Here is a 15,521-nt window from a genome sequence, read left to right on the forward strand (position 1 = left end):
TCCATCATCTCACCAATGATGAACAAGACCATCTGCACAATAATGATCGTCGTCCTGACCATCACCATGGTTTCGCTTGGATGCAGCATGGAGGTGTCCAAGATCAAGGTAAAGTACATTACCTATGTTTATGAAGAAGATTGCATCATATGAAGATCTCCGTAGCAACACCTCTCCTTCCCTCTTTGCAGTATCACATAGTGAATCCGAAGGGGTTGGTGATAGCAGTGCTGGCCCAGTATGGTGTCATGCCCCTTGCTGCCTTCTGCTTAGCTAAGGTTGGTATTGCTGACAGAATGTACCTCGAGACACTGATTAAATCACTGATTATAGCAATTATAGCAATATTCATGCTTTTGAATATATTTGGAATAATCTATGCATTTATGTCAAGGTTATGATTTGTTTTTAGCTGTGTTTTGTTTGTTGTTAGATTTTTTTTTTTTTACAGGAAAAACAACAAAGTAATGTTGAATGCTGCTGAAATAATCAGTGGATTAATCGGTTAGTCATCCACTGGTTCCCAACCTGGGGGTCCCGGCCCTCACTAGGTGTTGGCTAACGGTTAAGGGGGTCCCAGAGGCCTCCCTGCTTTGAAGAGGTGTAAGAAAACTTCTAAAATAAAATACGTAGTTGGTCTATGTCTCCGCATTTCATTCATTTATTTGAAGAAAACTAAGTGAAATTGTTGTTTTTAAAGTTTGGATGAAGGGCACGGTGAAGACCTGAACACGAGCTGCATTCACAGAGACCTCACTGTCTGCTGGTAGAACAATGGGGGGAAGCATCAGGGAGAAACAGTTAATTTGTCAAAAAAGAAGCCTATAAAATATGTATGATTGTTAAAAGAAGAGAAAAAAATAACAATACAGGCAGAGAACTGTATGAAAAGCTTCTGAAAATATCAGGATGCCTCATTTCTGAGGCAATAATCACAGGAAAAAGTTCAAAGTTCATCTAAATGCTTAATTTTACAGAACCTTCCTGCAGTTACTCTGCTCAGTATTTTAGGTAATTGTACGGTTCATCAGTTGTTCTGTACTCTTATTGTTGTGCACTGAGTATAATATGAAATATGCATGAAATACGCCACTTCGTCAGAGGTTGTGTTCAGTGTTCACAGACAGCATGAGAAGCTTTCTGCAGATCAAAAGGCAAAATCTGGTAAAATAACTTAATCAATATGTAGCTAGAACATGTTGTGGTTTTTCATTTTCTTTATTTCCACATATTTTATTTTTCATAGTGAACATCAGATCAGTGCTGGTATCACTGTTAGACACTGTGTGAATGTGAATCCTGCTGCAGGCGTTCCAGCTGTCTAAAATCCAGGCTGTGGTGGTCCTGATCTGTGGCTGCTGTCCTGGAGGAAGCCTGTCCAACGGCCTGACCCTGGCTTTGCAGGGAGACATGAACCTCAGGTACACACACACACAACCTGCGGTAGAAAGTACATTTACTCAAGTGTGGTATTTGTACTTGTGCCTGTGCTTGAGTGTTTCCAATTTCTGCTAGTTTACACTTCTACTCCACCAAAGCTCAGAGGTAAATGTACTGTTTTTCACTCCGCTGCATTTATTCGGTAATTTAAGTTACACGTTATTTTGCAGATTTAGTTTAATTATACCAAATTTAATCAGCAAATAAATGATGATTTAATATTATAGATTAAGATAACACTTCATTGACCTCTGAGGAGAAATGAACAAGCTGCCCAGCAGATGAACGACACATAAATCTGTTAAACCACTTTTATTACCTTCAGTGTTAAAGCAATGAACGGGTCAATAATTATAATACAATAATCCAACACACATTATTCTAAAATATGTCATAATGACTATTTACTTTTGGCCCTTTAAGTATAGTTTGATGCTAATACTCTTGTACTTAAGCAAAAATCTTTAGCTTATAGCACAGTATTTTTAGTGAGGTAAAAACGCTCTTTAAACATGGAGGATCCTGAACAATGAATCTTTTTTCATACTCTGAGGCGCAGTGACACTTTGGAAAGGAAGTCACTCAGCTTGGAATCTCTGGACCACTTTGGATCTTACTACAAAGCGTGGGTGTGTGTGCTTTTGGCCCATGGCCCAACCATTAAGGTTCAGTTTTGGTCCTCCATGGGAAAAGCTTGGGCACCCCTGAACTGATGGCGCTGCTACCAATCAGAGCGCAACCTGTGATTTAAAGATCCTCTCCCCTAAAAACTCATCTCTATCAAAATCCTGTAGTTAGAATGAAAAAGCAGCGTAATGCAGGAGTCATTCAGCCACACATGTTCGAGCTGGAAACCAGCTCTGAAGAACAACAGCCAGTTTTTTTTTGTCAGAATGTTTGCAGAAACTTACTTTGCCCCCAAAACCAAGTAAAATGTGCCGTATTTGTCATTTGTCAGGCTCATGTTTGCTAACATGATCCAGCACACTGCAGGCTTGTTTGGGCACAGTCAACAGATTAGAAGAAAAACACATTTTGTAATAAAATGAGACTCGCGCTCGCTGTGTCCTCGGGTCAAACTGACGGAGCAGCTTTGTTGTTTCTGTGAAATCTTCAAAACGAAGCTGACTGCTCTGGAAAATGGCGACAGCAAACCCTTGTTGTCTCTAGATGGTTATAATAATGGATGTCAACAGTGTGATCATGGGAATATTTACTTCACTGCTTATTCACCAAGGAGCAGGTGTGCGTATTAAAGTGGGATTAAGGTGTTCAGGATATTGCTGTTCAATCTGAAGTGCGAGGGCTTCACCTGAAAAATACTCGGATGAGACTAATTCCTGTGTGAGCCGAGTACTTTCCTGTATCCGCCAATAATAATGTGTTGATGGGGATCTGCTGCTGACAGTAAATGAGGCTTTTTTTTCTGTTTTCACTTCAACAGTGGCAGCTAATCATCCACCACAACAAATGTTCACAAGCCAATCAGAATCCAGATATTATTATTGATCATTTCTCAGCACGTTCAAAATGACTTGTCACAACGTTAATTGCAAAGGTGAGGGTGGCATAGTTACAGAGCTGCTGTCACATCAAGAAAATATTACAGCTGCAATTCCCAAGTCCCGCCTGCGCCCCCTGCAGGCTACAGTGTTCATTACACCTCACATCAGATTGGGCCTGGTGGTGGCACAAGTGTTAAATCTGGCCAGCAGCTGGGGCTCAAAGTTCAGTCTTGACCTGTGAACATCCATCATACTACACACTTTTCATCACATCACATAATCACGAGTCTGTGTGGAAGTGTGGACGCTCAGGCTTCCTTTGTTTGTTTGTTTTTAACCTTTTTTTCTTCCACGTCTTCTTCCAAATCTGACCCTCAAAGTTCCAAAGACTTTGGAAACAGCTGTTGAGAAAACAGTCTGACCATTTAGAAGCACAAATAGCATAGCATAAACAGAATCTGAATTTGATGCAGCAACATGTTTCAAACAAGTCGGGACAGGAGCAACAACAGACTGGGAAAGTTGTGGAACGCTCCAACACCTGTTTGGAACATTCCACAGGTAAACAGGTTGATTGGTGACAGGTGATGGCACAGCTGGATCAGATGTCCTGCCACAGCTGACTGAAGTCACATGAAGTCTGTTTAGGAATAAATTCTGGCCCAGCAGCAGTTGTTTACTAGCAGGAAAGGAATGTTTGCACATGTCTGGACTAAGAGGTGAACCCCCCCCCTCCCCTCCCCCCGTGTTTCCCCTCAGCATCGTGATGACTTCCTTCTCCATGTTGCTGGCTCTGGGTATGATGCCTCTGCTGCTATTCCTCTACAGTCAGGGCTTCCCTGACCTGCAGCAATACGTGCCTTATGTCGACATCATTGTATCGCTGTTCCTGCTGCTCATTCCCTGCGCGGCCGGCATCATCACCAACCACTACAGCCCGCGCTGCGCCAAGATCATCAAGAAGGTCAGTGCGTACACATAATATTATGAAATAATAGTTAGAAATTATGAACAGAAAACAGCTGGACATGTAGTCTGTAGCAAATATCACAACATTTGGGGGGACTAGTTTCATTTGCAAATTAAAACCCTAATTCCAAAAGAAGTTGGGACAGAAAGCAATCATTTACAAACTGACAACAGTTTTACAAAGTCCATGCAGTAACATCCTCTATACAATCATGTGTTCACAAAGTGGTGAGCGACTGAGCCTTTCCAGGATGCTCCTTTCATACCTAATCATGATGCTATCACCTGTTACCAATCAACCTGTTTACCTGTGGAATGATCCAAACAGGTGTTTTTGGAGCGTTTCACAACTTTCGCAGTCTTTTGTTGCTCCTGTCCCAACTTGACAGCGGGTTGCTGCATCAAATTCCGAATAAACAGATATTTACAAAAATCAATGAAGCTGATGAGGTCAAACATTAAATATATTGGCTTTGTACTGTTTTAAACTGACTATATGTCAAAAAGGATTATAGCAATAGCTGTAGCAAAGTTTTTTCTACAGCACATTAGTGTGCCAATTAAGTGTGATTCAGATAAATGAAAAAACATAAAGAAAATAATTAAAAGAAAGTACAAAACACATGAAATAGTAATAAAAAAGGGAAATAAAATATAATACAAAAAGAAAAACAAAGAACATAGACTAGAGTAAACACAAAGTGGATCCTCAACTGCTTCACATCTAAGCTCTTCTGCTGGCGTGTTCTGGCTGCATGCAGCACAGCAGATAAATGCTGCTTCGCCACGTTTGGGTGGAGTCTGGGCTGCACTGGCATACCCGAGTCACAGCCCTGCAGCAGGTTTGCAGGATCAGGAGGAGCGGCCCAACTTTTTAGGAGTCTGGGTTGTAATTGTGAGTGTCCACAGCAGCAGCAGGGCAGCACACATGGGAGCAACTCAAATAAAGGAACATGGCATTGGAGAATAACATAAAGAAATGTGGAATATTGCCAGAATGACTCATAATAACAGAAGTCAAATAAAAGGTTCTTGAATCTACAGTCTAACATGTTTTCTGCTGCTGTTCTCAGGTAGGCCTCACTATATTGTTGGTTGGTGTTTTGGTGATCGTCATCCTTTACCACGTTGCAAGTGGAGCCCGCCCCTACTGGCCATCGCTGTCCTGTTGCCCCTCATAGGCTACACCTTCGGATATGTCATCTCCGCGCTCTTCAACTACAACCAGCCGTGAGTCAGGCAGAGAGCCGTTTGGTTGAGCTGGAGCTCTGACGGACAGGTAGCATCAGTCATGTCGTCTGACTTCTGTATCCTTGACTCAGGGAGCGGAGGACTGTTGCCATGGAAGCGGGCTGTCAGAACATCCAGCTGGGCTCCACCATCCTGAATATGGCCTTCCCCCAGGGGACGATCGGGCCTTTGTTTCTGTTCCTCCTTGGTCTACGCGGTGATCCAGCTGATGGAGGCGTTGGTGCTCATCGTGGTGTTCAGGTGTCACAGAAGGTTTGCGCTCAAAGCGAAAGGTGAGACTGGAACCAGGTTTTTCCAAGACCGGACACACATGGAGTGTTCATTCTGGACTGCATGCCACGCAGATTACAGTTCAACCTAAGAGTGCTGCAGACATGGTCAGCTGGAAAAAAAATGCAATTTTGGTAATAAATGATGAATTATTAGTTATTCATCAAGCAGAAATGCCAAATATACAGTCTGCTGGAAATCGTGAAATCATGGCCAAAAGCAAATGCTTTTATTATGTAGGGCACAAAAAGGAAGTCTCAGAATCATGGCAAGGCACAAAACTTGATGCAGAAAAGAGTCCAGAAAATCCTACCAGTAAAATTTGTGATGTGCAAATGATGATCTGTTTCGTAAGATCGTAAGCCTCTTGTTTGTCTGACCGACAGAGACGTACAAGCCGGGAACTACCGAGGAAAAGATGGAAGAGCCCCCTGAAGAGACGGTGTGACGGATGCATCTCAAGCGCTTTCTGACCACTGGACAGTCCTCCCTGCATTACTTATTACAACCTGAGATGGAAAACACATGCAGTGCAACCCCTGGGCAGCCATCTTTGAGCCTGAGGATTTACTTTAAGGACACGACTTTCCATTTTTTGTAAATGTTTCATTATAAAGAAACTGGTGAACACAACATTCATAACTTAGTTAAAATTGTTTTATTGTTTAACTCAATTTTCTTCCTACACCATACAAACAACCATCATATTTTTCCACTGAAAATAAGCTCCTTATGTACAAAAATGCTGATTTTTCCAAACTCTTGTCGCGTTCATTTGAACCGCAACCACAGTACCAACAAGTACTCTTGGAAAAACTTCACACGCTAAAACAAAAGTATGCAAACGCTGTACACAAAACCCTACACATACACACACACAAAAAGAAAATCACAATACTAGAATAAACTGCATTCTGTAGGCAACACCGTTCGAAGTGTTGAAATTAAAGTGTTGACTTTATCCTCAAAGTAGTATTACATCTCCCAACAAAATAAGATCAACAGTCAACTGCAGGTAAAGGTGAGATCCGTGAAACTGACAGTAAATTTAGTGTACAGCTGTTTAACTGCTGGAACAATGTGCACAACCGTACAGTGTCGTCGACGCTGAAGCTGCCAATGCCAGTTATGACGGTGGTTTGTGTTTGAGCTTCAAGAGCAAAGGAAACGCTTTTGGTAATAAGGAGTCTAAAGCTGGATCAAACAGAAGCACATGCGAGCATCCGAAGTTATAGATATCACATAGACCAGCTGAGGCAGCTACAAATAAAGAGAGGTGAAGGGACTTGGAGGACACGAATGTAAAAAGAGTTTAAAAAAATTCTACCCACAAGCTAAAGTATTGCAAAAAAAAAAAAAAGTGAAGAACACGGTCACGTGACTTCTCAAAAGCATCCGAGCACAGCTGAAAAATACAGATTCCCTCTTTAAAGTGTAGACATTACGAACTCTGAAAACAGTGAGACCTGACTTGGGCATTTTGGTGGTTTTGTGGAAAAAAATAATGGACAGGGTTTGAAATTAACTTTTCTCACTGACACTTTTTTATTTTAAATAATCTGCCACTTTTGCACCCACATCTATGAACTAAATGAAGGAATAACATTTAAACCCTTTCGACATCTTTTATTGTGAAGAGTGTTTTATTGTGAGCAGCACCTCCTTAAGCTAAGTATTATAAAATCCATAAACTTAGTGTAAACCTCTCTCTCTTCTTACTGGATACAGGCTGTGTAGTACATGTGTGTGGTGGGAAAGAGGATGTGCTTCATTCTTTAATCTCTTTATCATCACATGCATCAGTCCATTATTAGATTCCTTGTAATAGTGACTGGCGCACACAAAAACCTTGAGGTTGTCCGACTGAATGAAGATCTATAAAAACATTATCCGTATTGAGGAAATGGATCACGAGTGATCGCAGAATGTTTAGTTTCGATGGAGTCTGCATCACAAGGAACGCAATAATGGACTTCTACATATGATAATAAACAGGGTAAAGCAAATCCTCTTTCCTATTGCTTTTATATGACCATTGCGAGCAAAGTTCAAGTGCGCAGCTCTATCTAATCACACACTCGCCTTATTAAATGTGTCTTTCTGTTGTGCGTTTTCTCTGTCTGCCTAATTGGCCCGAAGCCTGATGAATTTACCTGCACTGCCAACAATTCATCCAGCAGGAGCTAATTTCAGACCCTGGTTCTGGACCGGACTGGACCCACAGTCTAGTCGGATGAGTAAATTCAGAGGTGAGGAGTCACTGTGAGTAAACATACACATGGGTCCAAACTGGATGAGTAATGAGGTGAAACAAACAACATTCAGTTATCGAATTTCAAAATGCCCGTTTCGACAGTAAAATATCCGACTCAGTATTATCGTTCTGACAAACGGATCTGTGTTTTAAAAGTGAAGAACTTGAGAACAGCAATGACAACAATCCAGACAGGAAAAAAAACAAACTTTACTCGAAGAAAAGTCTCGTCTCGGCGTTCAGAAGAGATCGCGGGAGCTCCAGTGTGCCAACTCATCCAAGCCGATTCTACTGCTGAAACGAGTTACTCCTTTTAACGACTGGTTAAACTAAACGCCGCCTTTAGCGCTGGCTGTCGGTGGACGGAGAGCGAGAACGGGAGCGGGAGCGGGAGCGGGAACGGGAGCGAGAGCGAGAGCGGGAGCGGGAGCGGGAGCGAGAGACGGAGGCTCTCTGAGCCGGCAGAGGGGACGGCGGAGTGGCGGACTTGCTCGTCTTGGAGGACCGTTTTGTGGGCTCCTTCGATTTGGGGGTCGGGGAGGAGGTGCCGCCGGCAGGGGAGCCGGTGCGAGAGCGGGAGCGGTTGTGGGCCTTGGCGGGGCTGCGGGAGCGTCTGGGGGAGCGAGATGGAGAGCGACCACGGGAACGGGACCGTGAGCGGGAGGAACTCTCGGACCGGGAACGACTTCTCGACCTGGGAGACAGAAAGAGAGGAAGAGTAATGTTAGCATGAGGCTCAACTGTATTTATGCATTAATGCAATCGTGTTTAACATCTACACATCTTTTTAATACAATCCCTCTAAGTTTTTCTATTTTTCTTAACTTCATTCAAACTGTTACTCATCTGCTTTCTTGCTGCTGTGACGTCAGTTAACCTCCAGAATCAATTAGAGTATCTCTTAGAACGTACATTTAATGCTCAATAACTCATAAAAAAGCAAGGTTGGCAGTGTGATTGGGGACAGCTGAAGGACTTTCACTGAGTCTGCACGCTGGTTTATATTTTTTTAATACGACTCTTCATCCTTGTTACTTTGCGCCTGTAATTTCTGTTCGCTGTTAACAGGGCGCGGCAGTACGAGGGCGTACATGCTCAGCCATCTTACCTTGTACGAATAATTTTTTAAAGAAACACGTGAAATAGTCCCAGTCAAGGAGTTGAAGAACAGTGAATTGCTCTTCTGAGAAGTGCCTTAGTGGCATAGTAATAAAAAAAAAATCAATAGTTTTAAACATTAACACACTACATATGCTTCCTAACAGCAGAGTTATGACTGAGTGGCACATCCTAAGCAACAGTTCAGCCCATTTTCTATTTTTTTTTTGGCCTTGAGTCATTTTCTTCATGCATCTCTTGTCTTATCCAAATTAACAAGGTCATTGTAGGTCACCTAAAATGAGCCTGACACTGTTCATCCAATCAGCTCTTTGATTCGTGAGTACTCGATGAAGTTACCTTGGATATGAGCTCGTTCTTATTGTGAATAGAAATGAAACGTCATCTGTGCAGAGCCAATCGTGGGTGAAAAGGAGCGCATCAGCTGACTCCTCTAATGTGTATTGATGTCACTGAATGGAGGTTCCAGCAGACAGCTCACCTCTTCTTGGCTGCCTCAATGAGCTTGATTTTCCTGCCGTTCATTTCCTTTCCAGACAGTTTCTCGAGGGCGTTTTTCAGATCACTGTAAGAGGCAAACTCAACAACCCTGTAAAAACAACATGAGCCATTATTAGTTACTGTCTAAGATGTGCTATTTTAATCAGAAATTGGATTGTAATTTTACTCAAATTGCAAATGCAAGCTTCACATGGCACATGCACGACTCACAGTGTGATGTTAGCCAGCTAATGCTAACAAAGACAATGCTCTTACCCTTCATTGACCTTGGGGCGATGCGCGTCAGCAAATGTCACCTCTCCAGCTTGTCTCATGAAATCTTTCAGGTCCTACACACGTAAACATCAGTCAGCTTATGCAGAGGCTCAGGGCACACAGCCTGAGATATAAAACAGGACTGATTTACCCAAAAAGAGAGATGGTTAGATTCTGTGAGAGGACTACATAGGCTATGCAGATAAGGAGGAGGAGTCCAAGAACCTCAGATACTGCCAGTCTGTGTCACAAAAAATACAAAACCTTTGAAAACAATTTAATGTGTTTACTGATCAACCAATTTTGACGAGTGCTTTAACAGGCAGGCTGAGTATTTGCATCAGCTTTGAGATTCTTGGACCCACTGCTCATTACTAAAGAGGCATGAACACCATCTGCATGAACTGAATTGCAGTGGCGCCGTTTGGGCAGCGTTTGGCACTAAGAGCCCCATTTTCCCTGGCAAGGAGGGCACAGGGCTCCGGGCCGGGACCGCCCCTGTCTCGGCACCCCGCCTCAGTAAAGAGAGTGAACAGGGTGGAAGAGAGGAAACTACTACCTGAGAGCGAAACCCTTTGGGGGTGGGCCGCAGGCTCTCCGAGCCCACCATAACCTCGGGATAACAGCAGATTATATCCATGGGCACCTGGGAGGAATTCACACTCTCTCTCGCTCGCGATGTGCGGGAACACCAGAGGGGGGAAGGGAGGGGGGATATCGATCGATCGAAGCCCCTCAAATTAACGAACCATCGATCAATACGCCACCACCATCGACTCTCGCTCTTTCCTCTCCTTTCTCTCTGCCAACTCTCTGTTTCCTCTCTCTCGCTCTCAGCCTCACATCAGGCGCCCCCCTGCCTTCGACAGGGGGCGTTGCGAGCGAAGGGGCCGCCAGCGCCTCTAGTGTGGAGCGAGCGCTCACATGACCAGCAGGCATCAACTAGGAGTAGGACAGACTGGCTGACACCACAGGCTCAACCCAGACAGAAGGACCCAGAAGGGGTTAACTCCACCATAAGCGAGCTCTTCCACATGACACAACAGTCAGGCTGGCAAATAAAGGGGTGAAGAATTGGTTAAAATTTGAAAAAAAAGAACAAATTAAGTGTTTTGTTGTTACTGCTCTTTGATTCATTACTTAACTGCATGAGATGCAGATTCATAAGAGCGGTGCTTTTAAAAAGTGCAATTTGGGCCTCATCATAACAAAATAGTTTGACTGTTTATATATTAGCAGGTGATTTTAATGCAGAATTCTATTTTAGCAGCATGGTAATTCAACAATTGTATGTGTATATTGTTGGAGGCCGACTGTTGGAGGTGATAACATGTGTGGTGTTGCAGCTGTTAGCTTAGGCTTGCTGTGCATAAAAAACATGAAGAAATACTAACCTGCCAGCTGACGCGAGAGGACAAGTTCTCCACAATCAGGCGGTTCTCAGTGCGCATCGGAGGAGGGTTTCGACTGAAAACAAAGGGAAACGTAAAAAGGAATCGAACATTGTGGGACTGCGATACAGACTTTGGCACACAGCCTTAGAGCTCTCATAAGCTATTTGTCAATAGCAAGACTAATTAATGTCAAGGATCTTTAAAATGCAGCGAGCACAGGGCTCAGAACAGTTTAAGCAAGCTGAACATTTCCAGTTTGCTGGTTATTATGTCCTATTTAAGGGAGAAAAAAAGAGCTATTACAAACATGGATTGCAATAATAGACTTATTGGCCTTTCAAAACACAACTAAGCAACCCGCTTATTCAACATACTTGCAGAACTATTTCGTGCTCCTTCCTCATTTGAATGACATGGAGTGCCATCATAAAGCAGGTGAGGCCTGGATACCGATACTGTGGGCGATGTGAAAATTTTTACCTCCGACTGCTCTGGGAGCCTCGGCCATAGCGATCAGAGAAACGGCCACCACCGCCGCCGGCTCCTCTGCCGCGGCCACCTCGCAGACGTACACGGGCGTGCTCAATGGTCACCCTGTAATCACAGAAAAGGGTTTTTTTTTTTTTTTTTTAAACCAATCACCATGGAAACAGACAACATACAAACACAAGTTTTTGATTTACGGCAGATTCACCACAATAGAAGTTCCTACCTTTCATTGCACAACTCTTTGCCATCAAGCTCATAAACAGCATCTTCAGCATCTCTGGGGTCGTCAAACTCCTACAATAAACAGAATGCACAACTTTTAGGACTACACTTTCAATTGTTTGTGCCATTTCCGACCCTTTCATGTGTCATTCTTCCATGTGTGAGGAGAACAGAACCACACTGTTTGAAATATGGTGGTAGAGCCTTTCTTCACTTAGCTTCAAAAATGCACATATCAGGCAGAAAATGACCCAATGCCATGCTGGTCATGGAGGGTTCTCCCGACTGTTGAGTTTTAATTTCATACAGCTGTGGGTAGCTCCTCCAGCTCCATTGTGCATCACATTGTGGCACGATAGCATCCAAAAATGTCCACAAGGGTATCAATAGTTCTACAGATAAACAGAAAATCGATAAACAGGACACATCTTAGCTCAATTTGAAAGTGACTGCCACTTTATTCAATTTTGAACAAATCTGTTAACACTTCTGAAGTCCTGTTTTTACTTTGTCATTAATGGTTAGTAAGCTGTGAGCGAAAAGCAAACGGACTCTATCACACAATGAAGTGTGGAAAAAAAGGGAATGGGTCTGTAAAGTCCTTAAATATCTAACATATTGGTGAATTTGGCAAGCAGAACCCCCACCAAGCAACACTTCATTTCAACACACTGATTTCACACAGGATATTTTCTCTGCCCACAAAACTATTATTTGGAACAATAACATTACAAGAAAGGATAAATCACTGTTTGCAACATGGGATTGACGGGAACATCATCTTTCTTGCAGACTTACAAAATGAAGAAGCTTAACTTCTCAGCTATGAGGAATTTCCCACATCTAAAATCAATTCTGTCATTGATAAAGCTTATTAAACAGTAATCAATGCTACTCCTGGTGGAAGCCTTCAGCTGGTGAAATGCTGCGAGAGGCCAAGAGCAGTGGGAGACTGATTAATCGGCCGGCCGATTGATTGATTGATCGATCGATCGGGCCGGCATTTGAGATAATCGGCATCGACCAACGTTTGCACTCACAGAACTGATTGGAAACAAAAAAAATGTCAAAGTCAAAGATGCGAGGCTATACTATGAAATCATAATCCAGAAAGTAAAACAGACTGCAAACTTATCAAGTTTACTGGGAAACTTCGCCCGTTTGAAGCTTTCAGGGGTGATTTTGTGGAGTTAGTACGCTACAAGATTTTTTTTGAAGAAGAAGAAACAAGGTTTTACTGCCTAACTCTACCATTATTATGATATTTTTGGTTTTTAAAATACATTTATCCAACATATCCTGTTGTCAGGTAGAATGTATTGTTATGTTTATGTTAACTTCGTTAAGATGCCTTAACATTATCTGCTTTTATTTTGACATCTCATGTAAGTGATGATTTGCACAATAAAGATTGGTGGGGGGGGGGGACTGGTCGTATTGCTGTGTGGGTGTTTCAACAGAAACCGGATACTGAACAAAGAGGCCATAAATAAAAAAAAAACAAAAAAACATCTACTGTGGATATAGGCTAGGATAAATGGAGCCATAGTGAAATAAATAACCGTCTGTTGCTGTAAAAGTGGAAATTGTCTCACATTTGAGTGTAGAATTTGTCAACAGTTCCATCATACTGAAGAAAACGGATGATATATTTCCGTGTGCGTGACTCACCACAAAGCCGAAGCCTTTCTTGAGGTCAATATCTCGGATGCGGCCGTATCCCTTGAAGAATCTCTCCACATCCTTCTCTCTGGCCGAGGGGCTCAGGCGACCAATGAAAATACGACACCCGCTCATGTTGGCGATGCTGTAAACGCAATGTTCAATGCAAACAGGAGTTAAAACACCACAATTATTCCCAATTATTTAGCTAACACAGCCGATGAGTAATGACGAATAACATCGAATTCACAAGTGTCCTCTTTTTGTAGCAAGCTAGCCAGTCAACCGTGGGGCCTAGCTAACTATCTACCAAATACTACCACGCTGTTGCGAGCTAAACGAAGCTAACGACACGACAGATAACGATTTCTTTAACAAAACGAAAACTGCAACATGGCATCATGATGAATGTTAATCGCTGTACACGAACTTTGAAGTGGTCCGCGACGTATTTCCGTGCTTTCCGTCCACAGTGACCACAAACCCTAAAATCAAACAAAATGGAGCCTCAGCTGTTCGGGAAGGAGGTAGGAAAACGACCAACGGCACTGAAAGAGCTTCCTACGCTTCTTCTTCTTCTTCCTCGAAATCTGACGGCAGCTGGTTTCCTTACTACATTACTGCCCTCTGCTGGAGTCAGATAACTCCTACAGTGCAAAGCACCTCGAAATTTATGACTTGGGATGACTGACTTGTTTATTATTGTTTTTTATTTGCTTCTGTTATGTGCCAAGTATATCAATACTGCATTCCAAGACGCCTTTGTACATGAAGCAAATTGTTAATAAAGTTTAAAAATTAATGATGTACTAGTGACAATGCAAAACACATTCAATGATCTTTAAAGAATGCAAAAACAAAAAAACAAAAAAAAAACACGAGGATAAAATTAGTGTTCTCAAAGTGATTTTTTTTGTTTTCTACGAGAAGTGAATGAATTAATCATATGTCTAATGTAATAATCTTAATACATTTGTTATTCTTTATGCTGATGCTGTGTGACAAAACATCTGTCTTAATCACTGACTGCCTTGCAACAGTCTTAGAAAACATGCAGTCTTAGAAAACATGCATCTGCTGCATCAAATACTGTGCTGAATTCTTGTGCAGGAATTGGGACACCAAATGTCTTTAGTTTTTCAGTAAGTGAATGACCTTTCTCATAAATCAACCATGATACCTGCAAAAAAAACAATTTTTACTTATTCCCATGGTTTATATTTTATTTTATTCCATATCAAATGTTTGTGGGGTGAAAAATTGTGTTTATAAAAAGCCAAAAATAAGAGAGCCTGCCTGTGAGAATTAGATACTCAAAAGGTGTTTTAAAAAACACAAAACACTAAGAATATAGGTTGGTACATAGTTGAGTTTCTATTGGTGCAATTTCTAATTCTGACCACTAGGTGTCACACTGACATAGTAATACTGTACAGTATGGGAATAACATCCCATACTGTACAGTAGCTATGGCTTAGTAGGACTCAGTGGCAAAACAGTATAACAGTGTGAAAAAGAACATAGTTTTAAACCACAAGTTGGGCCAGAAAGAGGAAATTTTTCATAATTTCAAGCACAGAAAATTAGTTTTAAGAAGTAATACAAAAAATACCATGGCTTTGAATAGAGGTAAGATCCTCATTCTGCAGTCTAATCAAACACAGCAGCATAATTCAGGAAGCAGCTATGAATAAGTTGTAAAAGAAAAAGAAAGAATAATAAACAACCTTTGACCCACAGTGCATATAAGTTAAGCAAATGATTGACTTGTATGAAAACTGATGGAGCAGATGGCACGCCACCCTAAACAAAGGCTTTAAAGCAATCTTTAAAGAGTATTACGAGGAATTATAATGTGACAAATTGTACTACCATACACCTTAGGTAGACTAGGAAAAGCTTTCGGCTCCACAGTGACAGGAAGTGGGCTAGTGCAGGATTTTCCATGTGCATTACGATCTTCCAGAATCTAATCCAAAGGAAAATGGAATCACGTTGTTTTGACAAATACAAGCAGATACACATTGCCATGGATTGTAAGTAGTGGGAATGTCTTCACATTTGATGCAACCCTAACTTTTTTAGCCTGAAAATGTGTACTTTATGTCAGTGAGGTCAACATTTTCCAAGAATGGCACAGTAACACAGAAAGCAGCCTGACATGGGCTTAAATAATGACACATCATCTTC

At 42.0% G+C, this 15,521-nt stretch overlaps 2 protein-coding genes across 2 annotated transcripts; one reads left to right on the forward strand and one right to left on the reverse strand.

The window, feature by feature from the left end:
- slc10a1 (solute carrier family 10 member 1) lies at positions 1-6,000 on the forward strand. The gene is given in 9 exon segments (XM_041958612.1): positions 1-108; positions 192-278; positions 1,309-1,421; positions 3,705-3,909; positions 4,988-5,048; positions 5,051-5,144; positions 5,237-5,345; positions 5,347-5,437; positions 5,822-6,000. Coding segments are annotated over 9 exon segments (915 nt in total). The 5' UTR covers positions 1-15; the 3' UTR covers positions 5,884-6,000.
- Positions 6,001-6,078: 78 nt separating this feature from the next.
- On the reverse strand, positions 6,079-13,885 carry srsf5b (serine and arginine rich splicing factor 5b). The gene is made up of 8 exons (XM_041958611.1): positions 13,762-13,885; positions 13,341-13,476; positions 11,671-11,741; positions 11,439-11,552; positions 10,959-11,031; positions 9,565-9,638; positions 9,290-9,397; positions 6,079-8,383 (listed from the first exon to the last, which is right to left on the reverse strand). Exons 2-8 carry the CDS (start codon positions 13,464-13,466, stop codon positions 8,032-8,034), a joined length of 918 nt encoding a protein of 305 aa, XP_041814545.1. The 5' UTR covers positions 13,467-13,476; positions 13,762-13,885; the 3' UTR covers positions 6,079-8,031.
- Between the last annotated feature and the right edge of the window lie 1,636 nt (positions 13,886-15,521).

Source organism: Chelmon rostratus, chromosome 18, assembly GCF_017976325.1.
Source record: "Chelmon rostratus isolate fCheRos1 chromosome 18, fCheRos1.pri, whole genome shotgun sequence".
Taxonomy (NCBI): Eukaryota; Metazoa; Chordata; class Actinopteri; order Chaetodontiformes; family Chaetodontidae; genus Chelmon; species Chelmon rostratus.

What these genes read in the sequence shown, in the direction of transcription:
- srsf5b (XM_041958611.1), bottom strand. Translation starts at nt 13,466, where the DNA reads ATGAGCGGGTGTCGTATTTTCATTGGTCGCCTGAGCCCCTCGGCCAGA. An exon ending in GGCTCCCAGAGCAGTCGGAG is followed by an intron (nt 11,032 to 11,438) that starts GTAAAAATTTTC and finishes CTTTGTTTTCAG; the next exon opens with TCGAAACCCTCCTCCGATGC. An exon ending in ATTGAGGCAGCCAAGAAGAG is followed by an intron (nt 8,384 to 9,289) that starts GTGAGCTGTCTG and finishes TCTGTCTCCCAG; the next exon opens with GTCGAGAAGTCGTTCCCGGT.